Raw genomic sequence first — 17,621 nt, forward strand, 5'->3', positions numbered from 1 at the left:
CTTTAAGTTGCTTGAAGATGCCGCAGACACAGCTTCTCTCATGTTCCCGTTTCTTCAGTCGAGCAGCGCCCCCTGCTGGCAGATGTTTCGGTTACGCCTGTGATCACAAAGTCAGGGTGGGCGGTGCTTCTGATTGCAGGTCTGACCTTTAACCTGTTCAGGTCCTCGGGTAGATTTGATTCAGACCTGCACAGATCTGCAGAGGAAACCGAAGAGGAAGATTACAGACTGTATATCAGACAATGGCAGGATGACAGAGCCTCACCTGGTCTCGCCTGGACCTCCTTGACAAGCGTGTCCTTCCTGTTCCTCCACCTTCACGGCTCGCTGTCATAAATCTCGCCCTCTCCGTCCTTCACCTTGGGGCAAGTCTCTGTTCAGGAAACGTAGTTTTCCTCTGCAATCAGACACTTCCTCAGCCAATCAGAGAGGACCTTGGCTGCGGGCCCAGACCCTGGCCTTTGACCTCTGTGAGGACAGATGGATGAGGACCTGTTAGCACTGTGCCAGCCCTGCAGGTTCAAACCTGGACATGCAGGCTCTGGATCCTGTTTTCATCGACTCATGGACGTCAGCAGGAAGCACGAAAGATTACACGCCAGCACCACGCTTCAGACTTCCACGCCCGGACTAACTCTTCTTTATGTAATCATAGGATGGATGCATGTGGTCAGCAGCAACACTCAGACAGGTTGTGGCCATCATTGTGATGCTCAGTGGGAACTTCAGCAGCTCGCCTTCATCACGCCTACATGACTAAAGGCACTGAGCTGTTGCCAAGCGATTAGCTGATCAAGCGGGTGTACCTAATGAAGTGGCTGGTGAGTGTTGATCCTTAAGCCGGGGCTTGCTTCAGGTTACCTGTCAGACCCCCGCCCTGATTCCTGATTGGCCCTTACAGCTGACCAGGTGTTGTCAGCTGACGCTCACGGCCATTGGCAGATCATTAGGTACAGAAAGGGTCTCAGGAAGACGACATGTGAATGTCAAAATAAAACACGAAGTGACACTGCCTCTGTCCTCTGTCACAGATTACAGAATGAGATGGTAAAAATGTAATCAGATTACTCTGTGAAGCAGGAGGTTCATCACCTCACCGTGACAGCAGCAGGCAGGATGTTCATAAGGTCTACCCTCCCATCCAGGACAAGGTGGGTGTGTGTGTGTGTGTGCGCGCGCGCGCGTGTGCGTGTGAGAGAGTGTGTGTGTGTGTGTGTGTGTGTGTGTGTGTGTGTGAGAGAGAGTGTGTGTGTGTGTGTGTGAGAGTGTGTGTGTGTGTGTGTGTGTGTGAGTGAGGGGGGGGCTAAGGGAGTCTGAGGATAAGAGCAGGAAGTAGAGTGTCAGAATGTAATGAGCTTCCACAGTCCAACAGCAAAGAGCAGAAATATTCCTAAAACCGGGAACACGGGGAACAAAACCAGCCGAAACACTGCAGTGATCACATGAACAGCAGCTGGCAGCGGCAGCCTCAGAGGATGATGGGAAAAGTCTCAGTAAGAGGGGGCAGGACCACCTGACCTGAGGCTGCTGACCTCAGTGAGGACACCTGCGCAGCCAGCTCGGTGTGACTGTTCCCACCTCAGCACCTTACAGGTGATGTCTGAGATGAGAGTCTGTGGGAGGGGTTACAGCCTGACCCTGAGCAGCGATTGGCTGCCAGTGAAGTGAGCCTTGGCACCACCTGAATAAAGTCGGTGCCGTTTCCTGTGAGCCTCAGTGAAGATGGTGTGTTATTCTGTAAGTGTGATCCGCTCCTCTGGCTTCACCCTGAACATCTGGGATGTCCTGTGGTATTTCCGACAGCAGCAGTTCCTTCGCTCAAACAATTGAATAGAAGGAAGCGCTGCTGGCTGACTTTTTCCTCCCTCAGAGACGCACTTCCTCCAGCCCTTCAGTCGAGCTCGAGCGAGGCCGGAGGACGCAGGAGGAACATGGAGGTCCCGCTCCTACTTTTCTTTCTGCTCTGGAGATCCAACTGTGCGTGTGAGTACCGAGTATCCGGTCAGGCTGAAGCTTCGGTGTCGAGAAACGAACGTTTGATTGTGAATTTTACTGATTTTATAGCAGGAACAAGTAGAAAAACTACGACTAACTCTCTGATCACACCAGTGTGTTCAGATTCACTTTAATCATAAAAGACTTTCTCAGTTTGTCTGTTTATTCGAAACTCTGGCTCCTACGTTTCCCAGCACGCACTGCAGTGAAGTTCAGAAGAAAAAATGAGATAAAGTTGAAGGTGGATTCTTTGATCACCTCTGAGCTGTCAATAACATTTCAGTAATCGATTGCAGAACGTTGATGTGAGAACTGAAGTTTGTGGACATCTTTGTGCCTTCATGGTGGCTTCGAGTCTTTCAGTTCTGGTTCTGTTCAGATTCTTAAAGGTGTGACGGCAGAATCACAGACTGTACGTGAAAGATGGATGTAGCCTATGTGACATCACCTGTCTGCTTTGTCTGCTCTGGTTCTCAGGCCAGAATAGCTGAAGTGTTCGGAGCAGTGCATCCAATCCAAACCTTTTACGGCAGTCAAAGCTCTGCTTCATGTCCAGGAACACGAACTGACGCATGCCACGTCGGCAGAGGAAGATGGTAGAAAGGAAATAGTTGGTACAGGAAGTGAGATCTTTACAGCCCTTTAGGGTTAAGGCCTTTACACACTGGACGTGTAAAATCTGTGTCAATATTTTGACTTACCTTTTTTTAATGCAGCCATTCACACCGATGTGTATTTTCACTGCACGAATTCAGGGCATTTAACCAAGGTCGACTTTCTTGGATGTTTCGGATCTGACCAATCAGGTCACTGCATCTATTAGCAAGTGCGCTCATAGCTCAAATCACGCACGGTGCTGAATATACAATAATCTGGAAATAAGGGAAAAATTACTGTTTGACCTCAGACACAGGGCTGAGGCTCACTCGCCACCTGATTCCTCGGCCTCCTCAGTGTGCTCCCATCTCTGCTAACAGGAGCTCAAACATGTCTGAACCCCATGCGTCCACCCTTAGATCGAACAATAACATCCTCCCTACTGCTGCTTTGTCGTGAGAATTGGATGAACCCAGAATCTGCATTTCTTCCTTCTGTGGTTTAGTAACTTCTGGACGAGCTCTTCATGTCTACCTCATTTTTTTCCACAGTGTGTTTTTTGCCTTTCGAGTACTAAAACTAAAGTTTTGACTCTGAAAACTGAAAAAAAGAAAAAAAGTAAATCTGTTCGGTCTTTGTCAGCTCGGTGAATGTGCTGTAACAGCCTGATGAAGCATTGCACATCACACTGAGTCGGCTGATTTAAAACCTGATTTAAAAGCTGCCCAAAGGATAAACTCCTCGTCCCCCAGGGTCCAGCTCTGGGACTGCTGCTGTTCATTTCATCTACAATAACAGCAGCACGGAGCTGTCAGGCGTCAGTTCAGAGTTTGTTTATCTCGGTTATAATAATGTGCATGAATGCTGTCTGTACTGGGTGATCACGGCACCTCAACGCTCTCCTCCCCTGCCACATGCTCGGGTCGGCATCATTCCTGCGTGCTGATATTCATATTCTTATCAGAATCAGAATCGCGTTTTTATATACAGTTCAGCTGTTTAGGAGGGAGATGGCGAGGGGAAAGAAACTGTTCCTGTGTCGGGTGGTCCTGGTCTGCAGGCTTCTGTACCGTCTGCCAGAAGGCAGCAGGTCAAAGAGTCTGTCCAGGGTGTGAGGGGTCTGTGATGATTTTCCCTGCCCGTTTCCTGGTTACTTAGAGGTGCAGGTCCTGGATGGAGGGTGATTATTGATAGGGCTTTTCCTGTTCTCTGCTGTGTTGACTCACACTCAGGTGTAGAGCAGGTGTCTGTCCCAAACGTTCCCGATGAACCTGGAAAAACACTGAGATCAGCCAGACTTCCAAATGCAGATGTTGACAGTGTTCTTGTTCTCCACTTAACCTCTAATAACTGAAATCATTTACAGCCGTCACACGTACAAAGACGGCTTCTTAGGTTTCCTCCTTCATTAGAGCACCAAAGACCCGCAGAGACCTTGGTATTTTAGAAGGAAATGAGGTCAGAGGTCAGAGTCCACCTTTCATAACTTGGAGCTGAGCTGCTGTCTCTGTGGTTCATCCTCAGCCCCCATGGTCCAATGAGAAAGCAGAAGCTCTGCAAGTAACCAGTCACGGTTGGCGGATCAGAGCGGGATACATTTGGTCGCCGGTCTCCCTGGAGACCGGTGATTTACATTTATCAGTGATTTACATTCACCAGGCGGATGGAGCACAGAGTGAAACCTGTCTGCCATCTGAGTGAATTATAACAATCTGAGTGTGTGAGTGCAGCATGTATACAACACCTGGGAACGAGCCGGCGCCAACATGGAAGACAAACTGCATGCAGACCGGGTCATGCCGAGTATTCAGGGTGTCAGGATTCAGCCATGATGGGAATAACAGCATTAACTAACACAGTTACTTTCTCAGTAACTAGTAATCTAACTAATTACTATTTCTATCATTACAACGCCGTTACTGTTACTACCAAGAAAATGCGGCCGGGTTACTGTTTCTCAACACACAGACTGGTGAAGCTGTCTTCAGCTTACCGGGAGCTGGGGGAAGGGGCTGCTGATTGGCTGAGGAAGAAAAAAGTAGTCATGGTAAACCAATCACATGACCATTTAACATTAAATAGGAACAAGACACTATGTCAACCCAAGACAAGGGGGAAGGTTTAGGAGTGACGGCGGCGAGAGAGAGAGCGAAAGAAAGAGAGGGGGCGAGTTTTGAGATGTGAGAGATTTGTGAGGTTTAGCGTGTTTGGAGTGTGTAGTTGGTCTGTTGTCTTGTGTAGTTAGTGTGAAGTGTAGTTGTTTTGTTGTGTGCGTCAGAACAATGAGGCGATGGCTGAATGTCACAAGTGCTGCCAAAAAGCCACCAAAGGCAGATTACAGTGTAAACGCCGTCTCCAGGTGGAAACAGGAGCAGTGATGCACCTCCTGCTGTCAGGTCTGCAGGTATCAGGCTGTGACATGCTCCTCTGTCTTATAGTGGACAGAAATTATTTATTGGAGTGGCACAAATAATTTGTGTGGCATCTTATTTGATGCAGAACACCTGACTGTTCTGTGAATAGTTTTAAGTGGTTATAAAAAAAAAACACACCTGAGGCCTTGGCTACATTTTTAGGCAAATAGTTCCTCATAACTTAGTTGTTTAAAACTTGTGCATAAGTTTTCAAACTATACAATTTATATTTGCATTTCAAGTTAATGATTCGTTAAACATGTTTGTGGTTGTTACAGTAAAAAACAACTTATTTCTACTGAGATACTGAGATTTTATTTTTTTTGTGTGATTTTAGATCAAATGTCTTAATACAGTGTGTCAAAATGAAAAAGTAATTATAAATTCAAACATGTGAGGTTGTGCTGAAAGTAATGATACCAAACAAGGCGAGGTAAATAGTTTTTAAAGATGAAATGTAGCGCTAAAATTTAAAAGTAGCCGAAAATGGCCAATTATACCCTATAACACAATAGTTACTTTACCAAGTAATTAGTTACTTTTACAATATTGTAGCTGAGTTACTAACTCAATTACTTTTTTGAAGAAATAACTAGTAACTATAATTAATTACTTTTTCAAAGTAACTTTAAAGGGACAGAATTTAAAAAGTCTCTCGCACTATCAAAGTAAAACAGGAAGTAAGACCACCCAAAACTCCAGGAATCAAAGATGAACAGCAGCGGCAGAACAGACACGACTAAAGAACACGCTGAACACAGATCGCAGCGTTCATAAGAAGCTGACAGTTTCACCCCCTGTGACAAAGTGGATGAGCAGTTGCAATGCTCTCCATTTGTCCCATATGTGTTTACCTTTTTTTTTTGCACATTATGCACATTATTCTGTTTCTATTTATTTGCTTTGATTTGCTATTTGTCAAGTAACATTGCTGCACTCACTATCCTGGGTTTGTTTGTGTAAGCGTTCCGTTGCCGGCAAATCAAACATTCTGCAAATTAAGGCAAATACTCAGTTACGTTTCTTTATATTTTATTATGTTACAGATTAAGTCATTTGTTCATACTTACTTTGTTCTCTTTTCAGTCTTCATGGGGGTCAGGTGTGGGGAAACGCCCGCCTGGCATTTCCTCATTTTAAAATCCTGCTGATGTCACACATGACATCAGCAGATCAAACCAAATGGAGGGGTTTCTATTTCCAGAGAGATGTTTCCTTTTGTTTGTGTTAAGGTTTAAATTGATTTGTTGAGTGTTTTTCTTTTCATTAATACTGCCATTTAGTTGTGTAAATGTGCATATTAGAAGTGTAAAGAGGTTTTGTGTCTTTTTAATCATCTGTGTAGAGTTTTAGATCCCTCAGTTCAAGTGAGTGGTACTGGCTGGGGAATTGGAGGGAAATTGATGGCCCTATTTAAAGCCAGTCTCTACCAGATTTAAGAGAGAGGAGAGGTGAGCGGTGTTACCAGATCCATGTTATGTTGAGTGTTGTTAATTGAATTGATTTGGGGGGAAGTTTTGTTAAGTTGCATATTAAATTAAGTTCACTGTAAATAAATTGCTCACCTCTGGAAACCTGAAATGTCTGCGTAGTCTGCTTCCCTACCACCTTTCTTGACGTTCGAGTCTGACTACCCCACACCCCCACCCACGTGTGCAGATGAGGACGCACCTCCACCTGTGGGATCTGAAAACACTCGCAGCCACAAGTTCGGGCACAGCTGGCTCAGACTGCAGAGCTTCAGGCACAGACATTAGTTTTGTAGTTGGTTTGTAGGTTGGAGTAACCGGGCCATAAACTCTAAAAGCAGCGCAGGTCAGTCTCAGGTGTGTCTGTCATCAGTGGGCGGAGTCCAGGTTGGGCTGAAGTTTAATTTAAGGTGTCTGCGTTCAGGAATAACGCGTGATTTCACTCATCTGTGAATGTGACAAGTCAGAGCCGCTCTTTATATTCTCACCTTTCTTCTCACTTTCAGACACATCTCCAGCCACCTCCACCTTTTCTTCATCCACACCGCTGGACCTGTCTAACTCCGCCCAAACCATCAGGCGTCCTGGGAACGCTGTCACGGACAATCTGTCACCTCCAGATGTTTCCCCTGCAGTCACCCACCTATCCCCTTTAAATGGCACAGCTGCTTTTACCACCGACCAGTCACTCGCCTCGGAGACCTCGTCAGGTGGAGGTGACTCCCTAGTCAGGACGGAGGTGGTCACGTCGTCGTACAAGTCATGGTCCTCCATCACTAGAAACCAGTCCAAGTCGAGCGGAGGTGAAGGCATGACGCTGGGTTCCTCACGTGTGAGCACAGGTGGAGCAACAGACGTCATAACTGAGTTACAACCTGAGGATGGATCCACACACCAAACATCTGCAGCATCCTCAGACAGCACCGCCTCAGCTGCACCCACCACCACCACTCCTCCACCGTCTGCATCCAGCACCAGCACACATAGACCACCCAGGACTCACGGCCAGACCCCACCCACACACACAGACTCCACCCTTCATCCAAACATCTCAGAGAGTCTGACTCAAGGAGTATTATCAACAGCACCAACAGGTGATGCAGTCACTGCAAGTAGCACCTCAGCTCCATCAGTCCCACAAACGAGTACAACAAACATCAGCACCACCGCTGCTGTAACCACACCCTCTCGGAGCAGCATAACAGCACCTGCTCCAACCACAGCCATCAAAACCACATCTCCTACAGCCGCCAGTAGCACCACCCCTGTCACAACCGCAGAGACTACAGTCGCACCACCCATAACAACACCAGCAACTACACACACAACCATCCCTCCGCCAGCTAGAACAGCCAGCTTGACACATACCATCCAAACGTCCACTGGTGCCTCCACTCCCGCTACAACTGCAGGAACCATACCCATACCCACAGCCACGAAGCCGTCTCTAACCACAGCCGTCAAAACCACACCTACCACTGCCAGTACCACCACCCCCACCACAACCACTGAGACTGCACCCATACTATTCATAACAACATCAGCAACTACACCTACATCCATGTCACCATCTCATACCACAGTCACCAAAACCACACCACCCACCACTTCCGGTGATAGTTTCCCAGTTACAACTGCAGATACTACAACCACCACGAGCATCATAACAACGTCCGCAACAACCACCCCACCTACGACTGCTACAGCATCTCCTGCTACAACCACCCCACCTACGACTGCTACAGCATCTCCTGCTACAACCACCCCACCTACGACTGCTACAGCATCTCCTGCTACAACCACCCCACCTCGACTGCTACAGCATCTCCTGCTACAACCACCCCACCTACGACTGCTACAGCATCTCCTGCTACAACCACCCCACCTACGACTGCTACAGCATCTCCTGCTACAACCACCCCACCTACGACTGCTACACCATCTCCTGCTACAACCACCCCACCTACGACTGCTACACCATCTCCTGCTACAACCACCCCACCTACGACTGCTACACCATCTCCTGCTACAACCACCCCACCTACGACTGCTAGACCATCTCCTGCTACAACCACCCCACCTACGACTGCTACACCATCTCCTGCTACAACCACCAAAACCACCACTGCCAGCCCCACAGCAACAAGCACCACCACTCCAGCAACAAGCACGCTTCAAACTAGTACGTCCAGAGTCACCTCCACCACACCTGTGAGTACCCCACCTCTGTTTGATGCTGTTATTTTAGAGGACTTCAACATGTGAGCACACCTGTCTTCATACCTGTTTAAAATGGTGTTTAGACGTGTTCAGGATGTCGTGCTGTGTTTGGTGGTAGTTCATGCCTGTTAACTCCAGATCAGTTTTATTCTCCTTGATTTTGATCTTTGACTGTTTGCTGCTTATATGAAGAAGCTCAGTGTGAAACCTGCCAGATGTTGGCAGAGGTTCGGTTTCCTGTGGCTGGTGTGTTTCTGGTGCTCCGTGGGAGCGTTGCTTGCAGCTGAAGCATATGGTTGGGTCTGCGGAGCTGGTGGAGACCAAAGCGAGAGCTGAAAGCCAGTAAATGCTGAGTGTATGAAAAGGTGATCACACTCCTGTGTTACTATGGAAACACAGTATTAATAGTATTATTTTATTCTACCATGTTGACTGGTAAAGCTCTCCGGGCTGTGTTTTATTCGCTTCTCTCGGACACAGAAAATCAAAGTCAAACGTAGTCAGGAGGTCGAGTCTCAGAACACGACTTCCATATTGAAATGAAGATCACGGCTGACCGAAGGTAACATAAAGCAGACTTTGATGCTGCTCATACATAAATAGAGTGAGCCTCTGGTGTGAGGCTGTTTCCTGATTGGATAACTCAGCCCTAACAATAGCCCACTCTGATGGTAGCGATGGAGCTCAGTTTGATGCTAAAGGTTGTGGAGAAAGTCCGAGGCTGGGAGGAAGGAAAGCAGGGCGGGGTGTGCAGACCACACCTCTGCTCGCTGAGGGAAAGTTTAAAGATCGATGGACCCAGAGAGAAAAGAGTCACACGGGACCGGGATGCAGGAGAAAGAAGTTCCAGATCATTTCAGCCTCTGGAGCTGATGGAGGAAACCTCCAGCTCCTCTCCGGACCAAAGTCCTTCAGCTGAAAGATGTCTGTAGCTGTCAGTGTGTCAGAAGAGGCGTGTTTCTTACCGAGCGGTCAGATTTAAATCAGGGATGCTCAGATGTGCCACGACATGTTTAATTCTTGGATTCTTTTGGGGCGCAAAGACGGTGAGTTACCGGATCATTTATCTACATCCGCTTTCTGTTGTAAGCCAAAGACCGATCAGTAATACGGAGGCAACCTGACAATGGTCAGTGGTGACAGCGGGAAGGAAGAACTCCTTTTAGACAGGAAGAAGCCTCTAACAGAACCAGGCTCAGGGGAAATACACATCAGAGTGCTTTGGGCCCTCACTCGTACTCTTTTCATTTCTTAGAGAGTGTAAGCACTACAGAAACAATAAGGTGCCTTATTTTCTGAGAGCGTGATGTTAATAAGGGAACTCTTTACCTCTGTGCAGATGTTTAAACACTCATGTCACGAGTATGAACCCTTTGGTTTGATCCCAGGAGGAGACAAACTCCTCTGGGTTTGAATCACAAAGGCCATTTTTGTAAAAAAGACATCAGACACCAGCAAATCATTTTCTTTGAGTTTCACAAACACCATGTGACCCTGACCTCCTGTGACCTCCTGATGCAGGTCCAGACCTCAGAGGGTCCCCGATGCTCTGCAGACCTGAAGGAGATCAGCTCCAGCTCAGACTCCATCGCGGTGCAGGTAACGTCGGCCGGTCTGTCCTGTAACTTCAGTCTGTTCTGCGCTCTGCACTCATGGTCCAGTCCTACCCACTGCGAGTCTGATGGAGAGACCAGCAGCAGTACCATCTGTAATATAACTGGACTGCAACCCGGGACAGTGTATCAGCTGACAGCGGTTTCCAGGAAGGATGGTGAGATTAGCCGCGGGACAGTTCAGACAGGTAGGAGCGCACCTGAAGAGTGAAGCTGCAGTTCAGAAGTTAGCACCTGAGTGCTCTGTGTAGCTATTTTAACTTTACCGTCACATTACTTGGAACAAGCTCCGCCCCTTTCTCATGACACCCATGCACGTGTGCTCCCCATCATGGAGAAACCTCCTGACATTATTGATTATTGATCATATTATGTTTTAGAGCGCGCAGGTTTTTAAACTTCAAACAATAAAATCAACATCTCTAAAAATAATCCAGTCAAAAATATTCAAGCTTGTAACTCCAAGATTCATTATATCTGGACCTGCTTTACTAACACGTGCGTGGAAACAAAAAATCAATCGGATTTAGGAAAATATGTTAGTAAATCAGACTGTGCTGACTGCATGCGTATGGCCAGGTGATGGTGACGAGAGCTGCGATGATGTAAGAGAGGAACCTACACTGCTAAGCCAAGAAAGAAGGAGAACGTCTGGCTGCAGAAACCTTTAAAACAGTTTCCTAACTCCAAGAAAGAATCCAGATCAGCGACCGCTTTCCACGGGAGTGATGGCTGTTGCAAATAACAGAGAGATAAATAAATCAGGCTGAAATAACGGGCTGCTAAATATTGTTTCCCCTCAGACAGTGACTGTGGCTCCACAGTGTTTGGAGTGAAATGAGAAGCAGACAAGAAGAAAACGTGGAGATGAGGAGGACGTGATCTGTGAGAAGAAGAAGCATTTCGATGCTTATAATGTTTTGGAAAACTTTAAATCGAGTCTAAAAGGCAATAATAATTATTAGCAGTCGTTTCAAAGACGTGTGCCTTCTTACGACGGACAGGCATCTGTTTGTATGTGTGGTCAGAGGCACTTCTAAATGTCTTCACGAAGTAAAAACAAAAGTCCTGATGAACCACAGATTTGTGCACTGTTGGTAAATGAGGCCAATTAATGCTTTGCTTTAATGATTACGAGTGTTTTCTAAAATCATGCCTAAACTAACCCAAACCCTGACCTCCCCCCATCGCTGAGCTGATCCAGGACCTGGTGCAAACAAACGAAGGAAGTGGCTGAGAGGAGAGGAGGGTGAGGAACGGTTGTTTCTGGAAACAAACACTCGAGATGAGATGAAGACCATTGTTAGAGAGCTCCGTGTTTCTGTGTTTATCAGGATCTTTCTGGAACGAGCAACTGCCTCCGAGCTTTCTCTGGTTTTCTCCCAACATTGAAAAGTTCTTCCTGCTCTGCTCAGTTTCGTCCTGATTAATACGTTCATATCAGGACAGTGACTGTCAGACTGAAGGCTGGCCGTGAATCACGTAGACGTGTTTCCTCTGCTGCAGTTTGAGGACCACCATTCAGGGTAAGGTGGAGTCAGGTGTCACTCGCTGTGCCTCGGTCCAGTCATCTCATAAATGTAAAGAGTCATTCGGGATCTTTACAAGTCTGCGGACGTTTCTGGAAGTCTTTGGAGCTTGTGCTGTGTGGGTCTGACATTTTGTCCTTTGGGTGTTGCCGGCCTTCCAACAGGAAGCAGGGAAGTCTGCTCAGACAGGAAGCCATCACGAAGAACAGGCCAGAGTTCAGGGCCGGGGGGGTTGTCCTCATCATCCTGCCCCACCCAGCCTATTATTTTCAGTTTCCTGTGTGGACTCACGCTGCCTCTGTGAAAACGCTCTCATTCTTTTGGCTGCTCAAACAAGCATATGGGCCTCTGCAGCAGCACAGTGTAACAATCACTGTGCCCACGACCACCAACCATATGGGGAATTCACCAAAGCCAGTAGAATTTCACAATTCTAGATGCCAAAACAGAAATATAAACCCCGTCATTAAAAAGACGTGTTAAACCACTAACATGGTGGCAGGTCATGTTACATGTAGGGCGGTCACCAACAGACTGCAGACTATGGAACAAAGCTGATGACTCCGCAGCGGTGCTGACGACTAAACTGAAACTCAGACCCACATACCTGGATGCTGATGTTTTAGCTGCTTCTCTAAATTGGAAGTCTTTCCTCCTCTGGTTTACGGGATAATAGTGTTGGCTTTGGGAAATCAGTTACCATCTCTTGGTCATCCCTCTGAAATGCACAGTCTTCCCTAGCCGACTCTACCGGAGCTGTTGTGACAGCTGCACTAATCGCCAATTCACGTGCTGTTTTTGATGTGCTCGTGATCCTTCTTCTTTTTCCTTTGCTTCTTTTTCTGCAACTAATCCAAACCACAACCCCACCCATGATCCTCGACCACAACCAGTCCAACTCAAACCCCAAATCTGTCCCCAAACCCACCCTAAACTTGTCCCCTTCCATGGTCTTGAACCCCCAATCCAAACTTGTACTCCTTTGAACTCAACCCAAATCTCAGTGCCCACCCCAGTCTGTACCAAAAACCTGACCCCAATCCAAACACTACCTCCAACCCCAACCTAATCCCAGCCTGTCCCTAAACTCAGCGTAAACCTGTCTCCAAGCAGGAACCACAGCCTGATCTAATCTAAAGTGTTTCTGAATGAACAGCAACAGTTACAACAGAACCAAACCAAACCTCCTGAAAGCTGCTAACTGCTACACTTCAGTGTCTTAGTTTTAAACTACTTTAATTGCCCAAATATTAATTAATGGAAAACCAAAGCGCTGTAAAATGTCATTTCAAAATAAAACTTCCTGTTTTCAGTGTGGGTATACACTGAGTGTCCTCTCCTGTTTCAGACCCAGTTGCCCCAGCTCGTCTGGACCTCCAGCTGGGCCCGGCTCAACCTCATCATAAAAGCCTGTTTGCGGTTCTAAGCGGCTCGGCTCTGACGGTGTCTTGGACTCTGCCTGCCGGTCATGTGGACTGGTACGATGTGACTCTGGAGGACACGAGCTCCGGATCCCGGCGCAGGACCAGAATCATGGGCTCTGCAGCCTCCCAGACCGGGTTCACCTCTCTGATACCTGGGACTATGTACAAAGTCAGTGTGGTAGCTTCAGCTGGGAACAAGAGCGCCTCACCTGTCCACGCAATGACAGCTACAGGTGAGCTACAACACCTCCAGAATTTTCTCACGTTCAAGTTTTATTATTGTACAGGTAACAACAGCACATCACTACCAGCAATGAAATTCTTACACTCAGAGGGATATGTTGCTCTGGAACATAATCAGAATGCACCTGATTGGCTGAGAGCTTATCACATGATCAGTAATAATAAAAACAAAGAGCTTTAAAAAGAAATAAAAGCAAAATTGTTCAAGAGCAACTCATTCAACACAAAGTTAATAAAATCAGCAAATTAAATCAAAGACGTGAAAGTGGTTTAAAAAGAAAAATAATGGCCATCAAAGTGGGGTCAATACCCTCTGATCCCTCCACCACCCCTCCGTAATGCTCCTCTCTCCCTGCCTCAGCTCCCTCCTCAGTGGACGGCCTGCAGGTGGCGTCCTCTTCCTCACACAGCCTCGGGGTGACTTGGCGGATCGGCTTGGGCCGCACGGAGAACCTCAGGGTTCTTCTGAGGGATCAGGCTGGTGTTCTGCTGAAGAACATCACTCTGAAGAACAGCAGCACCTCGGCAGAGCTGGAGGGTCTGCACCCGGGTACCCCGTACACCATCACTGTGGTAACAGAAGCAGTCGGCCTTCAGAACTCCGCCTCCACAGCAGCCGTCACAGGTAGCGAAAGCACTGACCCGTGTTTGAATCTGAGGTAATCTGAGTGTTTCTAAAATACCAAAACACTCGATGGACATGTGAGCTGTGAATTTAGAGATTACGCCCTCCTCTGAACCTTTCTTCCTGCGTCTTAAAAAGCCGTTTGATATTGTAGACGATGAAACAAAGATATGGAGTTAGCAGATTTCAGGTCAGGGACTCATCTGTAGAACAGGTTCTACTTCACCGTGCCATCCAAAATACCCATAAACTGGGAAATACAAATAACCTGCATTACAAACACTGCGCTCAAAGCTCACCTATGTCTGAATTTGGTTATCCCCCGAACACCTCCACAAACTCCTCTGATCATCAGCAGGGAGCAAACACCGTTCACCTGGAGAGACCCGACAAGCACGCGTCAGTAAAACAACACCCGATGACAGATGTGAGCTACGATGTCTTCAGAGCTCCAATCAGCAGGAAACTGCAGCAGCGAAACAGGAAGTCACGGCTAAAATGAGCCCGAGGAGACAACCTTTCATCAGTTTCACAACTTTTCAACCACACATGGGCGTAAAATGACGTCTTTTCTGATTTCACGACTGACCAATCAGATTTAACCGTCTGAGGTCATCATTGCTGACCCTAACCCCACCCACACTTTGGGAGAGCAGTGTAGGGTTTGAGTCACAAATATATGTGGAGGCCATCTACAGTGTGAACATCGCTGCGTTTTATTTCTTATTCTGCAGAGTTAAACAGCGTCGTTAAATATCTTTGTTGTTTACAATCCACGACGAGACCTCGGTTTTTTTGATGCCCTTGATCTGTTTTTCTGGTTTGGACTTTAATGCGTCGAAGTGGCAGTGAATCTACTCAGCTTGGCTGCGTCCTGCTGTTGTCTCATCCTACATTATTCGTGTGTTTGTTGGACAGGAGACCAATTCAATTCAATTCAATTTTATTTATATAGCACCAAATCACAACAAAAGTCGCCTCAAGGCGCTTTATATTGTACAATAGATAGCACAATAATAAATACAGAGAAAACCCCAACAATCATATCATATGACCACCTATGAGCAAGCACTTTGGCGACAGTGGGAAGGAAAAACTCCCTTTTAACAGGAAGAAACCTCCGGCAGAACCAGGCTCAGGGAGGGGCGGCCATCTGCTGCGACCGGTTGGGGTGAAGAAGGAAAACAGGATGAAAGACATGCTGTGGAAGAGAGACAGAAATTAATAACAGATATGATTCGATGCAGAGAGGTCTATTAACACATAGTGAGTGGCTGGAAAGGAAAAACTCAATGCATCATGGGAATCCCCGGCAGCCTACGTCTATTGCAGCATAACTAAGGGAGGATTCAGGGTCACCTGGTCCAGCCCTAACTATATGCTTTAGCAAAAAGGAAAGTTTGAAGCCTAATCTTGAAAGTAGAGATAGTGTCTGTCTCCCGAATCCAAACTGGAAGCTGGTTCCACAGAAGAGGGGCCTGAAAACTGAAGGCTCTGCCTCCCATTCTACTTTTAAATACTCTAGGAACAACAAGTAGGCCTGCAGAGCGAGGCGAAAGTGCTCTAATAGGGTGATATGGTACCACAAGGTCATTAAGATAAGATGGGGCCTGATTATTTAAGACCTTGTATGTGAGGAGCAGGATTTTGAATTCAATTCTGGATTTAACAGGAAGCCAATGAAGGGAAGCCAAAACAGGACAAATATGTTCTCTCTTATGTTCTTGGAGACCAGCTGTGAGATTTGCAACCGATGGACTTTACCTCGGCATTGTTAGCCTGTAAAAGAGTTTCAAATATTTCTGTCAGCATGAAGTTTATCAGAATCAGAATCAGAGTCAAAAGACTTTATTTATCCCCAAGGGGCAATTAACATACAACAGAGCAGCATAACGTTGAAGATAAAGACAATAAGAGCAGGCAATAAGAGTATTATTGCCTTTATGAAGTTGTCTTAATTCTTCTGAGCGTTCGAGCTTCAGCGTGAAGATAAAAACTGGATCTTCGTCGTCCTGCGGCCCTGTTTTTCTTTCCAGCAGCAGCAGCGCGTCTTGCTGGCCTGCCGTTTCCGGGATATTTCAGACCTTTCTCCCTCACGCCCTTCCTCTGTCTACAGCTGCTCACCTCACCCAGCCTCTTCATCGCTTCAGTAAATCTGTTCACACTTGGCATAGACTCGCCACCCACACCACATTACATAAACGCCCATAAATCATTTTAATGCTTCTGCAACACTGCTGCTGTTTCCAGGTGAATACATGAGACAGTTGGTAAAGTTCAGGTGAAACAGGAAGAAGAAGAGAAAACTGTACAAACATGAGTCTAACGTGCGTCCTCCTCCTCTTCTTCATCAGCCCCAGCACCTGTGTCACATCTCATCCTCGAAAATAACGGCAGCTCGGAACGTCTGCGGGCCTCCTGGCTCCCACCTAAAGGAGGGGTGGAATCCTACCTGGTGACCCTGAGAGCTCCAGGATCCAACCCTCAGCTACGTCACCTTCTCCCTAACATCACCCAGGTGGAGTTTGACGGTCTGACCCCAGGGCGTAGCTACAAGGTGTCAGTCAGCTCCTCAGCAGGCGGTCAGAGCACCGAGAGCAGGAGCACAGCAAGGACAGGTGAGTTTGGCTCAGAGAGCAGGTACAGAGGGAGTTACAGGTACATGCCATTGCGTCAGGTGGGGGTGAGAACGCTGGACCAGAGACTCAGACGTCCTCGGCTGGTGGTCTGTGTTGTTTTTATTGCTTTTAATTTCCCCGTCTGTCTCATGCTGTTTCAGTACCTGACCGGGTGTCAGCGCTCTCCATGTCGGCTGATGCTCAAACACTGCGGCTCAGCTGGCTGCCCCCTAGAGGCGACTGGGAGAACTACAGCATCATCCTGAAGAACGGCTCGGTGGTTCTGGCAAATGAGACCGTCAGTAAGGTGAGCAGGCAGCACGCCTTCTCCGGCCTCGGCCTGGTCCCCGGACGACTCTACAGCGCAGAGGTCACAGTTCACAGCGGCGTTCTGGGTAACACGGCGCGCTGCAGCAGTCAGCTGGGTGAGTTCACTTTCCTGCTTCTGTTCTTTTGACCAACACGCTTAAAGTCTGAACTTCCAAAATTAGTCGGCATCAGTGTTGTTGACCCCACCCCTTCCTCTCTGCAGCGCCGTGGCCTGTGCAGCAGCTGCTTGTACACCAGGCTGACGAAACCTCGCTGAGTGTCCAGTGGAGTCGGCCGCTCGGACAATGGGATGGCTTCACTGTGCTTCTCAGGCGGGCAACCGCCTTTGCCACCATCGTAGGCCAGAGGGTCCTCGGCTGGGAGGCCAAAGACTGCACTTTCAACAGCCTCACCCCTGGGGGCCACTACATCGTTACCGTGACAACCAACAGCGGCAACCTGAGCGGTTCCGCCTCTGTGACGGCACGGACCAGTACGTCACAGCGACGATGCCGATGCCACAATTGTAGTATCAATGAAGCGTTATTGTTGTTCCTGTTGTAAT

At 47.6% G+C, this 17,621-nt stretch overlaps 1 protein-coding gene across 1 annotated transcript in view; it reads left to right on the forward strand.

The window, feature by feature from the left end:
• Window positions 1-7,286: 7,286 nt before the first annotated feature.
• The window catches only part of LOC116311358 (receptor-type tyrosine-protein phosphatase beta), a 27,726-nt gene continuing 17,391 nt past the window's right edge, over window positions 7,287-17,621 (forward strand). The window contains exons 1-8 of the mRNA XM_039614775.1: window positions 7,287-7,991; window positions 8,096-8,686; window positions 10,217-10,496; window positions 13,186-13,494; window positions 13,866-14,129; window positions 16,484-16,747; window positions 16,909-17,172; window positions 17,280-17,549. Of these exons, the coding sequence (XP_039470709.1) occupies window positions 7,287-7,991; window positions 8,096-8,686; window positions 10,217-10,496; window positions 13,186-13,494; window positions 13,866-14,129; window positions 16,484-16,747; window positions 16,909-17,172; window positions 17,280-17,549 (2,947 nt within the window). The remainder of the gene's footprint in view (window positions 7,992-8,095; window positions 8,687-10,216; window positions 10,497-13,185; window positions 13,495-13,865; window positions 14,130-16,483; window positions 16,748-16,908; window positions 17,173-17,279; window positions 17,550-17,621) is intronic.

This window comes from Oreochromis aureus, linkage group 7, assembly GCF_013358895.1.
Source record: "Oreochromis aureus strain Israel breed Guangdong linkage group 7, ZZ_aureus, whole genome shotgun sequence".
In the NCBI taxonomy this organism is placed as follows: Eukaryota; Metazoa; Chordata; class Actinopteri; order Cichliformes; family Cichlidae; genus Oreochromis; species Oreochromis aureus.